The following is a 13,846-nucleotide window of genomic DNA, read 5'->3' as shown; positions in this document are numbered from 1 at the left end:
CATGACGTGGTAATAAGGCTGAACTGGAGGGGTGATTGGAAGCCACAGACATTCTATACTAGACTAGAATGAGCAGCTGTTGTATCAAAAAGAAAGAAATAAAAAAAAACCACACACTCACCGCGTGCAAATAAAAAAATAAAAAAACTGCCGTTCCTTCGGTACCAAATACAAGATGTCAAATTTGTCTGCTACGTGTGGTTCGAGTAAAGTTTTCATTGCATAGTATGATGCCTAAACTATGGTTTCCGCCGCCGACGACTCTGCTTCCTGTAAGCATAGGCGTCGTGTAGAGGAGGAGGAGGTAGACGGGTAGCTGCGAGATTGTCGGTCGGTGGGCTCCATGAAGGGCTCGTATCTGCATCCGAGATGATCGGCTAACTGCTTCTGACGCTTTCCTCATCCAACAAAACACAATGATAATGAGAAGGTTGTTTCTCCCTTTCTTTTCTTTCCCTTTTCCTTCCCCTGTTCGAAGTTTGATCTGCTTGTTTACTTGTCTCTCACCCTCGTGTCTCGAGCAGGACATTCTTGCAACCCATCTCGCACCAACTCTTCCACTTCAAAACCGCAAGTTGGTTCAAATTGACGTCTAAAGTCGACCATCTTCCTTCTACAAATTGCGCACCATATGCTTCAGCTTCACCATATGCTTTAACAATTTTGATTTGAGAAAAAAAAAAAGCAGCAGCAGAGCTCATCGTGTTTGACTAACCATTTGGGGTCATGGAGATTCATTTTACCCTTTTCCGAAAGTGAGGAAAAAGCACCTAAAGATTTCCTATATATGTTTTTTTTTTGGGTTATGTTGTGAACTAATGTTTCTCCTTAGAGGTATTATTCGTTTTGGAGGGTTCGTGGATCGAAGCCTGCGGGGATCCGCATAGGTACTATCCCTTTTTCGACAAGAGCCACCAGCCCCCCTCACAGCTTTGTCCCCAAAAGGATCCTTTGAAGAGAAAGAGGGAAGCCTCCCTACTTAAGGCACAGCATTTTTTGTCACACAAGCAGTATGAGACTAAAGATCTCCCCATCCCCAACACAGCCCTCCCTGATGGAGAGTGCTGTGATTCCACACTTAAGTTTTACAGGGTATGGGGGAGTGCCTGGAGGCGCCAGCTGTTGTGGACTAAAGTAACCGTATTTCTCCCCAGAGGTATTGTCCGCTTTAGGAGGTTCGTAGATTGTAGCCTGCAGGGGTCCGCGTAGGTACTACCCCTTTTTTGACAGAAGCCACCAGCCCCTCCTCACGGTTTTGTCCCCAAAAAGGCCCTCTGAAGAGAAAGAGGGAAGCCTCCCATTTAAGGCACAACACTCTTTGTCACACAAGTAGTATGAGACTAAAGGTCTGCTGCATGCCTAGGACTAATATTGTAGCTTCCGGTGGGCTCATAGCTCGGCGGGGGCACTCGTGTGCAAAGCATATCGCACCTACGATCGATGCCGTGGACTCAAGGATGAGGTGCGGCATAATTTGACCGGCAAGGGCTGAAATAGGAAACGGATAGAGAAGAGAGTCGACAATAATTCGCATGTTAGGCACCGAAACAAAGTCTCCCTACGACGGAAATGCGTTTCTTGATGAAGAACACACCGACAAAGTGATTTTTTTGAGTTACTAAAGCACCTTGTTTTACCGTAACACGCCAACAATACATAGTAGATAAATGGAAGAGGAGATCGCTATGAGCCAGTTTGAGGCCAGGGTTCGTGGTCCGTGCATCATGCATGAGAAGGGAACGGTACATATCCGTCCTCCTTTACCCCGTTAATGATGCCATGACGGGTGGTTCCTATTTCTTCGCTCGACTCGCCGCCAAGAATTAAAAAAAAAAAAGGGGTCCACGAGCGCTGATCTTCTCCTCGTCATAGCTCCTACTGCTAGCTAGACACGTGCCCCTCCATCAATGAAGCGCCACCGGTGCGGCAATCCACCTTGATGACCTGGGACCTAGGATGCACATGCTCATTAATCTATTTCCCTCTACCATCCAAACTGAAGACGGTCTTTTCTCATGCACCGAGCGTAGAGTAGGGAATATTCCACGTGATGAGGTGTTTGCCTCCGTGTCATCTTGAATTCGCACAACCGAGCGAAGGAAAGATCAACGAACGGCCGCAGCTAGAAACCGCTCAGCATATATGCTGAGACACCTCGTATCCAGTCAATCACCACCGCGGAGTCCCCCTTGAGATACACACTCTCAGCTCCGAGGGACCTCCTCGTATATGACAACCCCTCCCATGCAGCCCAAAGCTCTGCTCCTACAACAGTGATCCCCGGCGTGCGCCGACCTCCGGCTGCTACCATCCTGCCAGAAGAATCTCTGATCACGAATCCGACACCACCAGATACACCATCCATCGATATACTACCATCGAAGTTCACTTGGAGATGACCAAGAGGTGGGGGCATATGAGAGAGCCCAGGATCCCTTCGGGCCTGTATGCTGAAAAGGTCGCTGGGCTGGACTTTGCCGGTGTTATATATTTTTTGACCTGGGTGCGGCTCTCCGTTTCGGCGTCTTCTCGGTCCGGTGGGCTTGGTGCATATGAGAGAGGCTGCTATATATATATATCTACTACAAGCACATCTCCCCCACCACTTGCAAGCGGATAGCAGCAGCAGCAGCAGCATGAGTACTGCATACCTGCATGTGCAAGATACTCGATCCCCCTGCATTAATCCTAGCTCATTCCCTCATCAGGAACATAGCAGCAATCGATCGGTTACTGTGGCACGAGTGGACTCGGAAAAGAACAAAGAAAAAATCAAAAACAAAGAAGAAATGTCCTAAGGTTATCAGAGATGATGCACGTTCAGCTTATGTGTTATATGAAGGCGATGATATTCATAAATACATGAAAGACATCCGCCATCTTAAAAGCGCGCTTAAGGAGCTGTTAATGGAACCAAGGCATATTTGCTTAGGTCTTCTGAGCTCAACGTGCGTTCGAACAAATGAACATAAATTAAGGATGGATGTGTACGTGTCATGCAAATCTTTACCCGAACATATCATCTTTATCTTTCTATGCCGACTCAGCATCCCGATCGAGTCTGTACTCTGTACGATTCATCCAGATCTGAGAACTACAACAGGACTCACGGCAAGATATTAGCCCTCCGCATCATATATGGTCGGGCAACCTGAGACCAGCCCCCTAGAATTGTTGTTTAGACTTAAGAGGACTATGTATGATGAGGGGGAAGAACAGGGAAGCGAATAAGCCACGAAGATAAGCATGCCCAACCGAAAAATGGAGGTTATAGATAGAATAGGAACGATAAGAAAATGCACAACTTATGATAACATCAACACTTCATAACAAATGTTACTATCAACAAACACATAACCATCTATGACTAAGAGCAAAAAGATTCAGAAAACCAACCCCATGCTGACAGGATAAGGCTAGGTTGCTCATGCATGATTTGCTGAAGCACTCTTATTTTCTTTTTTTTTTTCGATACATCAGCTGCTCATACTAATCTCGTATGAGCACAGCCAGCTGAATCTATAGAAAGAAGACTGCACGGTGGCGAAGGGACAGAAGCACTCTTTTTAGTGTGGCATGTTTGCTATTAAAATTCTCTCTCCTCTAAAATTCAACAGTCATGCAAAAGTGCCTCTTTACAAGCTGCCGAATACTCTATTATGAGTCATGCTAATTTACTCATGCCCTCCTCGATGTCAAAGGCCCAAAAGAGTTGCAGCCCATGATGCTCATGGTCATAATTAGATGGTAAATGGATGCCCCGAGGATTATATATGCACATTAGGATACCAGAAATTTTGTTAGACTACAGTTTCTGCTTGAGTGCAATGATACAAGTACTGTTGCATACCAGATAATTCGATGAAATTGCTTCGGAGGACATTGCTTAACTAAGTGGCCACCCATCTCTAAAATTAGTCTAACAATTTTCTAAGATGCATATTACTAGCTAGTGCGGTCAAAAGCCAGCTCTACTAATTTTTCTCCATTTGTTATATTTTACATATATTCAGAGACATCTTAGGCAAAAAGGAAATTCAACAGAGTAAATAATCGAGTGCAGAAGTATCAAGGCATCGTTTAGCAGATCATTGAACTTCTTCATTTAACACGTGTTCTCTTGTCTTCAATTCGGTATCATATATTTTCAATCTTCCAAGTGGACACCGTAAATGAGAACCCCCGTTTAATTTCCGGCTTCTCATGCAAGCATTTTTAATCAATAACCTTCATTTTTTATTCTTCTGCAGGAAGGAAAAATAAATTTTTTTTGCAGAAAATAATGTAATGCTGGCTATGGGGTTCGAACCCATGCGCACTTGTGTGCAGAAGATCTTAAGTCTTCCCCCTTGACCTCTCGGGCAAACCAGCTACGTTAAACGGAAGTGCGAGATATTGTATATATATCTATAGAAGGTCCTCTAGTGTCCTTTTTTGTGGGGGGTACAATTGCCCTAGGGTTTGCAGGCCGAATAATTTTCTTGACCGCGTGCGCTTTCTTGCCAAGCGATCCTGCGTTTTCTTTCTTCAAGCCCCGCGTTGCGGTAAGAGGGCTCCCGATCCTTCCTTCTTTAGATCTTTATTTTTGGTTTTCCTCTCCTTCTCCGCCCAAATCTGTTGAATCCCGGATCAAACCCCCGACCACACTCCCTCGCCTCCCTCTGTCTCGAATCATCCAGATCCGATCTAGGGTTGGGGTTAGGGTTTCACGTTGTTTGTTGGGAGGGGAGGGAAGGGAAGGGAAGGGGGAAGGTAAGAAGCAGCATAAAAGAAAAGAAAAGGAAAGAAATCGAAGGATGGCGGAGCACCTGGCGTCGATCTTCGGGACGGAGAAGGACCGGGTGAACTGCCCGTTCTACTTCAAGATCGGGGCGTGCCGGCACGGGGATCGTTGTTCCCGGCTGCACACCCGGCCCAGCATCAGCCCCACCCTCCTCCTCTCCAACATGTACCAGCGGCCCGACATGCTCGCCCCTCCCGGCCCCCAGGCCCAGCAGCCCCCCATGGATCCCCGCAAGGTCCAGCACCACTTCGAGGAGTTCTACGAGGATCTCTTCCAAGAGCTCTCCAAGTACGGCGACATCGAGAGCCTCAACGTCTGCGACAATCTCGCCGATCACATGGTAAATTGCTTCATTCATATTCTTTCCCTTCGCATCCATCTCCTACATCTCATCTACGATGTTCTTTTCTTCCGATTTAATGGTCATGCCCTTTTCTCTCGATCCGCCGCTCAATTCAAAATTTTATAAAATCAGAAATTGCTTCGAGATTAAAACAACAACAACAACAAAAAAAAGCATAATAATAATAATAATAATAATTTGGACGACGTCTTCCGTGCAGCCGGCAAGCATGCCGTGCTTCCGGACTCGAACCTTCAGCTCCATCTGATAGGAAGTATGGTCAACCCAGGTCCTTGAACTAAATCCTTCTGACTCGAACTTTTGCCCTGACACATACCCATGATACACGGCTGGCCGCTGGTTCTACTTAGGATGCATGTTAAATGGCCGGTGTTCCGATTCATGAGTGATTTAGGGTTGACCCCAAATATCCACAGATGCCAGCTATCTGTGCGACGCTTAGAGTGCAATTTGCAATTAAGTACCTCGCAGAAATCCTGCATCAAGCTCATTTACGACTCGTCCTTTAATTCAGTTACAATTAAGCCACAAAGTCAGCTACGGGATTGTTAGGAGATATATTATAGCCCTTCCAATCATTCAATTCAGCCTGTTCTTACCCAATGAAATTTCTCCTCGGTGTTTTCAGTCGGATTGTCGGATTGCCATTGGCAATGACTCCTTCATGGTCTTAAGATCGATGCCCATCACAGATCATGTAGAAGTTCCTTTTATTTAAAAGAATAAACAAAAGATGGGATTTTGAGCATAAGTTGTGTGCGTTGTTTTAAGCCATCTATTAAAAGATTGTGAGGCTTATCTTGTCGTTATTTAGGCTGACACCAAGGCAGGCCTAAATAACGGTCTCTATGAGGCCACATCCTTCTTGCAGGAATGGGCGGTGGCGGCGGCAACGGCTGCCACTTTTCCATGCCATTTCATTTCTTTGTTTGGCAACTCGCTGGACTTAAAAATATTGATTCCGATGGATAGAGAATTCTTATAGAAAAGGATAAAACCATATTACTTGGAGGATCGGGCTATCATTTTACCTTGTCTTGGAAATATGCATCAAAGATTATGGCTCTTTCATGTTTATCATATGTAATATGGAAAACGAAGAGAAGATGGAAGGATGGATAAGGTGCAATGCACCAAGATGGATGCTGTATAGTTTACGAAAAATATCAGCTTCACCACTAGTGGGGTGTGCGACCATCCCATAGATAGGGATTGCGAGAGATCCATTGAGATCATAATTGTTGTCTTGCCGATGGGGATGATCAAAGATCCATAAAAAGGGGTCATGCCAGTTCATTTGGAGTTGTGCTTAGCATCAATTGCAAGTTAAACCATTCCACAGTTCACATTTTTGCATGAAAGCATGGGCTTGAAAAAATTATAGAAAGAATTTATGCGTGCAAAAAATTGAACTGTATGTTTCATCCAAGATCTAGCTTCCGATCTTATCGATGTGATTCAATTGTTTTTTTAGGCCTATTGCCCAATTCTCTTGGCCCCTTATCCTATGTTCTCGAGTAGGGGTTTTCCAGGAAACTGAATGAAATAACAAGTATTATGCGTGTTTTAAGAAACATGGAACTCGTGTATTCAAATCAACCAATATGGAATCCCACTCAAATGAGAAAGAAATGTTGTTTGCTCTCCTTTTTCTCTTTTCCCCATGCACCTTGGTCCCACCACATGTGGTAAGGTTAAAAAAAAAAATTCTTGAGGTGAGATCATACTAAAGAATTCTTTCTTTGTTATCTCTCACTTTGTGAGAATAGATAAATAAAAAGTAAAATCTAGAATTGTTTGCAAACAAAAATAGAAAATACCACAATAAAAAAAATTTATGAGAGGAAACAGATCTAAAAAAAGAAATACCGGCTGTAGATTTATAAAGAAATATTTAGTTACAATATTTGCGAGAATAAATGCATATAAAAAAATACAAATAATTCTGCAATCAAATAAAGTCAGTTTGTTTTTAAATTTTTAAATTTGTATATAATATAATTTAAAATTTCATACTATCTTTTTCTCAAACATTCATGTACCTAGATACTATTAATATATCTCAAGATATACAACTTTCTCTTAATTAGTATACCACAATATGGATTAAGAAAATCATAAGTATTTTGCTAGATATTAGAACATTTGGAATTATTATTATTGAAGAAAATCAGCAAAAACATCATCCAGTGATTCAGGAGGATTGCTCACATATAATAAGAATTTTATGTCAAGCTTTCACATCCATTTAATTTATATATTATGTTAAGAAGCATATTGTGTCTCACTAATGCCAGTCCTACTGACCTAGGGTTGCAAATAAACATGTTGCTTGTAATATTATCATTATGATAAGTTACTCCTATAAATATTTCTTTATATTAATTAAGTCTAATAATAATGGTTCTAATTTTTTCACATTATTAAGTTCTACATGATCGTGCAAAAACATGTTTTCAAGTGTTGAATAAGACAAAAAGAACTGCTCAATCTGTGTCAGGCATTCACTCTAAAGGTTCAGTAGTCTTGTTGATATCAGTATCATAAGTATGGGAGATTTATCAGCAGATGGAGTTTTTGGAACAAATTGATAGAAAGAAGTATCGAAATGATACAGTTCTTATAAAAAAAAAAACAATATAAATCCTACCATCAGACTATTCAGAGTGTTAGAAATAAAGCCAGAAATTAAATGTATGAATATGCAATAAATATTAAATCAGCAAATAACTAACAAATAAACAAGTATAGGAGTACATATATCAGATGAGTTTAGAAGTGGCCTGGAATATGGAGGCATGTATGTAAAGTTGCTGTTCTGAGTGCTTTGAGCCTCTTGTGGTGCACAAATTTCTTGTGCTCCAGCTGATCTAGCATGCACGAGCATAGAATGGTGAACTTTGTAATGGCAGCCTCTTGCTGTCCAAATACTTTATTAAAGAGAGAAGCAAAATCTGATACAAAGACACAAGATAATTCACATGGTGTGATAATGTATTATACATTGTGCAATCCATCTATTGGAGGCATATATGGTGCCTGTCTATTGAAAGGCATGTAGTGGGATGATGTTTTCATTCAGACCAAGTCCACATAGACCTACCTGTAGTGAAAAGGCAACTGTTTGAAAGTCAGCTCAAATATTAGTATTTCAATTGATCCAAATATTTGAAAAAGTGATTATTGGAAACTACTTCTTTGTTCCAAGGTTTGTGCTAGTTTGAAAGCAAGAAGATTGTGACTTTGGGTTTCACAATCATCTCTCAAAAGTTAAAGAAATACTAACTAAGTCATATAGTGGCGTGCAATTACTTTATAAAATTTTGAATTAACAAATATGAATTGTGATAATATTTTCAAACACATTGTCTTCATCTTATTGATGCAAATTTTATGTACTTTTAGGTTGGTAATGTTTATGTTCAGTTCAGAGAGGAAGAGCATGCTGCTAGTGCCCTCCACAATCTGACTGGAAGATTCTATGCAGGTCCTCTCTCTCTTCTCTCTTCTCTCTCTTTGACGTTGTGCTGGTCTTATTTCTTCTCTCATGTTATTTGGAATTCATTACATGTCATGCTATATGTTCATATATTTATATATAGTGATGATGTTTGTTCAACTGGATTGTGTTACAGGACGCCCAATTATCGTTGATTTCTCTCCAGTTACTGATTTTCGTGAGGCCACATGTAGACAATACGAAGAGAACACTTGCAACCGAGGTGGTTACTGCAATTTCATGCACTTAAAAAAGATCAGCAGGTATAACAAGACCAGATTGTAATGTTCATACTAAATAAAAAAAAAAATGGACTCACATCCTTCCTAATGGAGTTGCTTATTTTTTGCATAACCAGAGAGTTGAGGAGGCAGTTATTTGGGAGGTACCGTCGAAGGCACAGCAGGAGCCGCAGCCCCTATAGGCACAGGGGCCATGAAGATCACCCTCATGGTGGCCGTGGCTATGGAAGGCATCAGGATGACAGGGATCGGTACCATGGTGAGCGAGGTAGGAGGCCCAGGAGCCGAAGCCCAGGATACAGGAGGGGTCGTAGTAGGAGCCCTGGTGGGAGAAGGAATAGGAGCCCTGTTAGGGAAGGTAGTGCTGAAAGGAGAGCCAAAATTGAGCAATGGAATAGGGAAAGGGAGCAGGCAGAATCTGCTAACAAGAACAACCAAAGTAATAGTCATGATGGCAATAGATTAGCTCAGAATGGCGGTCCGTATCCTGACCAGCCACATCAGAATCAATGATACAATAACTTATGCATAAGGTTTGCAGGTTTGTTCCTTGTTCTTTCCAAAGACTTCATTTTGTTGTGTCATATGTGGAACTTGGGGAGTGGGGAGAAGTTTATGGTCATTTTGAAAAACCACCCGATTTTACTAAATAGCTTACAGCCCATTTTCCACTGTGCAGGTGGTGTGCAGGTTCAATGTCCTGTGCTGTGGGATGTTTTTTTAAACCTAAATATGCTTTCTTCTGTTTTTGGTATCTGCTGCCTGACTTTTGAGTGTGCATGAATTGTTTGCCTCACGATCAATCCTTGATGCCCACATGTGGTCAAGCACCCAGAACCATGTCGTTCTTCAAGTTTGCTCCTATCACTTGCACATGTTTCATCTGTCTCTTCTTTTTTTCTTCTTGTTGGCATTTTGATCTTTTTCCTTCCCAACTGCATGGCAGGAAAAATATTACCAAATTCAGTTTTTTTTTATTTTTAAAAAAAAGAAAAAAGGGCTTCAGGAAAATGATGGACTACTTGCAATTATTGTGGATTAGAACTTAAATATATTTCTTGGCTTCGAACCAGTTTTTGCAGAAAGCCTACGTTATTTTACAGAATCTGAATTTCTAATGACTGCAATTTGCAATGAGTTTTGTGGATATAGTGGAGACTGCTGCTCAGGATCCACATTTGCATCTTTGGTTGCTTTGTGTGTGCTTGTATGCTTGCTTTCTTTTACAGGGTGCTTAAGTTTCACTCAAAATACAAGGGTAGATGGCGAACCTTTTCCTTTTACCTCGGGTTGTTTTTTCCTGTCATGCCTAAAGCATATGCTTAACATTTTTCTATGAGTTTTGCAGGTCCAGGTATCCCTGTGTCTGTGTCAGCCTCATTTTCATGCAGCTTACATGAAATTTTTGCAGGTCCATTGCGCGCTTGCCTAAATGAACTTACAGGACTTGTAGCCAATTCAAAAGCCTTCTTATCAGCCAAAAACAGACTTTGCAGGTAAGGCCATCTTTTCATCAGGACACCTAGTTGCAGGTTCTGCTTTCATGGCGAGCAGAATTGGTTATATTTGACAGTTTTTTAGGGCTCTTGGGCATATGTGCTCATACATTCCTGAACAATGATCTCTCTGTTTTTTGAGAACCTTCTTATGTTTAATTGACTCTGGATATATCTGGTTGTTTTGCTTTGAAGTGTGTGGCTTTTAGGTGCAGCTCTGCCATTGTTAATTGTTTGCCATGAGCTGTTTTTTTTTCTCTGGCTATGACTTTTCTCCTAAATGCAATTCCCTCCTTTGTGATCCTTTTCTGAGTGGTGCAACGGATGTGTATGCTGCTAATTAGTCTCAGTGTGAGGAGATGGTATGGAATCTGCCTGTGAGAACTGGAATAATATCCATCTAGTTTCAAAGTATAAGGGGTTAAAAGTGGACGAGGACTTGGTAAGGATCGATTGGCTCGATTGGGGCCCTAGATAGTTGAGTTGTTCGGGTATTGCGCTTGCTCGGCTCTCAGCCAATATAAACCAATATCGCAGAAGATGATGTTAGCTGAATGAATACTCAACAACAGATCTGATGAGAATTTTCAATTGTTTTCCGTTCTACAAAGTCAATAAAATTTTAAAATAATTCCCTTGAAATAGTAGGTGATGTTAGCCAATTTGCAGGTCATCTTCAGAATCAGATTCGCTATCTGCAAATATTATTGGAAAGGAAAATTCGTTAGGTCGAGCAAGCAGGTTATTACATTTTTTGCAATCAGGGGAAGTGAAGGTGGCACAGCTTGGGGAGATTACCTGAAAATTCATACGATCCATGGAACAAGAAGATGAGGTCAAAGAAATCAAGATAATGATATTTTGAGCTACAACTGATCAACTGATCGAACATGGTGCTTCCCAAACAAAGGAAGTGCAAATAAAAGGACACTTAGAAGGGTATCGGAAAGATTCCCAAGCACTAGCTTCTGATCATCGGACTTCACAAAGATCGGCACATTTCAGCTCGTTTGTCCTTCTTAGATTCCCCAAGCGAGGCCTAGACAGAATCAAGAAGCACCTGTTGTCTGCTGAACTAAATTGAAGGAACGATCAACCTTAACCGACATTTGTCCGCATGGACCGGTGCATACTGCATCGTTGGCTCAATAGGCTACATTCAGTCCAGTTGATCTAGGGTATTCATGCCCAGACTCATGGATGTACAAGACCCAAATAGCTGACTGATGCCGGTCTGCTTTTTAATCTTCATGATTTCCTTGATCTTGCATTTTGGAATCCATATCAAATATTATTGCGATACTTATCATAATGATTAGGGACATGTCTAGTTAAAAAGGGCTGCTTCATTGATTGTTTACATCGTAATGCCGAAACAACTATGGATTGTTGTGACCGTGGCCCTAAATTCTTCCGAAACATAAAAAAAAATGGGGTAAGAAGCGGCGCAAATAAATTTATATTAAGTATTATCTCATTATAATAATTTTCATTAATTGCTACGGTAGCAGTTGCGTGACAGTCGCATCGCACGGCACCTCATATTCTTGATTAAAATTATCAGCGGAACAAATTCGCGCACTATTTCATGAAAATGACTTTAACAAGAACAACGACAGTAATAATATCCTGGGCACCGTGTGAGTAGCCGATTTACCAAAAAAAAAAAAAAAAAAGAAAGAAAGAAACAATACCCTAGGCTAGCCGCCTTATCAGAATCCTATGTTCCATAATTGAAGGAATGACAAACGCAACATCAGCCAGTTGGATCGGAGCTACTCGATTGTGTTTTTTTTTTTTTTTTTGGTATAATGGCGACTCATACTCGTAATAAATAGGACCAAGAAAACACTAATTGTCATAGATTGTTTAGAGGTTAATAAATAGGCAGATTTATTCATTTACACCGGTGAACCCCGTAAGATTCGGACATCAAGAATAGTCTGCACAGGGGAATTGCAGAGCTGCTGTATTTAAATACATGCAACGAAATATAGATTTGGCTTCATATAAACTTGGTGAATATACACGTCCACAACACTGCAACAGCTAGCGCTAAAGATTCACCCCAACCCAAAAACCGAAGGGTTGCGACTTGCAACATGGGCAGCCAGAATCATCTGTCTGAGAAGAGATTCCGTCCAACAATAGCAGAAATCGTAGTTGAAGGAAAAAAAGAGAAAAATATTAATCAAGCTACAGCAAGAAATCCATGAACCTAAGCCAAGTGATGGATATCTTGGACGCCTTCTGAGCTTCTTTGGCACAAGAAGAAGAAGAAGAGGAGGAGGAGGAGGAGGAGGCCGTCGCTGCGTCTGAAGTAGCCGGGGCGGTCTTAGAACAGAGAAAAAAGTTCCTGGATCCCAAACGAATGAGCTTCTCCTTGAGATCCAAAGCTGCATCAATCACCACCACAGGAACACAGAATATCCATATTTAGATGACTACTACTAGCAGATTTCACATTAAAAAAAAAAAAGAAGGAAAGGCCTAGATTCGACCTAAGAATCTGTCATATATCGTATAAAACAAAGTTATGTATAAAGCGAAATAGTTTCTTACGTTCGAGGCTGAACTGAGAGTAGTGGAGGCCGAAGGCAGCGGGCTCCGCCGAGGGCAGCAGGGGTCGCCTCCCTTCCTTGACGTACTGCCTCAACGCTGCTGCCACGAGCTCCCTGACGGTCCACTCCGTCGACGCCATCACCTGCACCGGCCCCAGGCTCCTCTGCACTGTCACGTTTACCAGCACCTTCGCCGGCATCCTCCTCTCCGCTTCGAAGCTCTTGTCGCCACCCTTGCCCAGCCTCTTCTCCTCCGGCGATGCCGCCATCCCCCTTTCCGCCCCAGCGAGCAGGTCCGGTTGGGTTTTAGGCCGCCGCATCTGGCGGTGCTCCACCGGGGACGCCGCCGTCCGCCCATGGAACGACGAAGACCTATGCGGTGGAGGAGGAGGCGACTTCCTCGCTCCTCCAGCCCGCTCGTCCTGCTTCCGGCGGAGGCTCCTCGGGTGGGAGTAGTACGTGGTGGTGGTGGTGGTCGACGGTGGAAGCGGAGCCATGCGCGGTGGCGGTGCTCGATCTCCTTATGCGTGCGTGCTTAAGCTAGGAGCCTAGGAAGAGGGAAGGGTGGTCTGAAGGTAAGAAGACGGGAGCCTCATCCTGCGGTATCGAAAGAATCGGGGGCGGGGGAAGCCAGCCGGGAAGGAGGAGCGCCGGCGCTCTGGCTCCCCTCCTCTGTCACCAAGCATAACCAACCAACCAGGGGGGCGAAGAGAGGGACAGAGGACGAGAAAGCGCGGCAACGGCACCGATGGGGCGAGGATGGAAGGGCAGCTCTAGCCCAGGCCCTCGCCCCCTTCTTATTCGTTCCCGATGGAAAGGTAGATGAGAGGGAAACCAGGGGGAGAAAGGAGACAGAAGTGGGGAGAGCGAGGGCCCACCGACCGCCGACTTTTCGTCCTCT

General features: G+C 42.9%; 2 protein-coding genes and 1 non-coding gene across 5 annotated transcripts; 1 reads left to right on the top strand and 2 right to left on the bottom strand.

Annotated features, from left to right (window-relative positions):
• Window positions 1–4,288: 4,288 nt before the first annotated feature.
• On the bottom strand, window positions 4,289–4,371 carry TRNAL-UAA. The gene has a single exon. It is a non-coding gene; the product is annotated as a tRNA-Leu (tRNA).
• An 88-nt stretch (window positions 4,372–4,459) lies between these two features.
• LOC103719858 (splicing factor U2af small subunit B-like) lies at window positions 4,460–10,687 on the top strand. Of its 3 annotated transcripts, none has more exons than XM_008809297.4 (5): window positions 4,460–5,123; window positions 8,553–8,634; window positions 8,783–8,909; window positions 9,005–9,421; window positions 10,300–10,687. In XM_008809297.4, exons 1-4 carry the CDS (start codon window positions 4,797–4,799, stop codon window positions 9,399–9,401), a joined length of 933 nt encoding a protein of 310 aa, XP_008807519.1. In that variant the 5' UTR covers window positions 4,460–4,796; the 3' UTR covers window positions 9,402–9,421; window positions 10,300–10,687. The 3 variants fall into 3 exon arrangements, with proteins under 3 accessions (XP_008807519.1, XP_008807517.1, XP_008807516.1); XM_008809295.4 differs by having other exon boundaries at window positions 9,005–9,429; window positions 9,568–10,687; XM_008809294.4 differs by having other exon boundaries at window positions 4,462–5,123; window positions 9,005–9,429.
• Window positions 10,688–12,260: 1,573 nt separating this feature from the next.
• LOC103719857 (uncharacterized protein At4g22758-like) lies at window positions 12,261–13,846 on the bottom strand. Its single transcript, XM_008809293.4, has 2 exons — window positions 12,947–13,846; window positions 12,261–12,780 (listed from the first exon to the last, which is right to left on the bottom strand). Exons 1-2 carry the CDS (start codon window positions 13,440–13,442, stop codon window positions 12,581–12,583), a joined length of 696 nt encoding a protein of 231 aa, XP_008807515.1. The 5' UTR covers window positions 13,443–13,846; the 3' UTR covers window positions 12,261–12,580.

The sequence above is a fragment of the Phoenix dactylifera genome, chromosome 14 (assembly GCF_009389715.1).
Source record: "Phoenix dactylifera cultivar Barhee BC4 chromosome 14, palm_55x_up_171113_PBpolish2nd_filt_p, whole genome shotgun sequence".
In the NCBI taxonomy this organism is placed as follows: Eukaryota; Viridiplantae; Streptophyta; class Magnoliopsida; order Arecales; family Arecaceae; genus Phoenix; species Phoenix dactylifera.
This window is presented reverse-complemented; position numbering and strand designations above follow the sequence as displayed.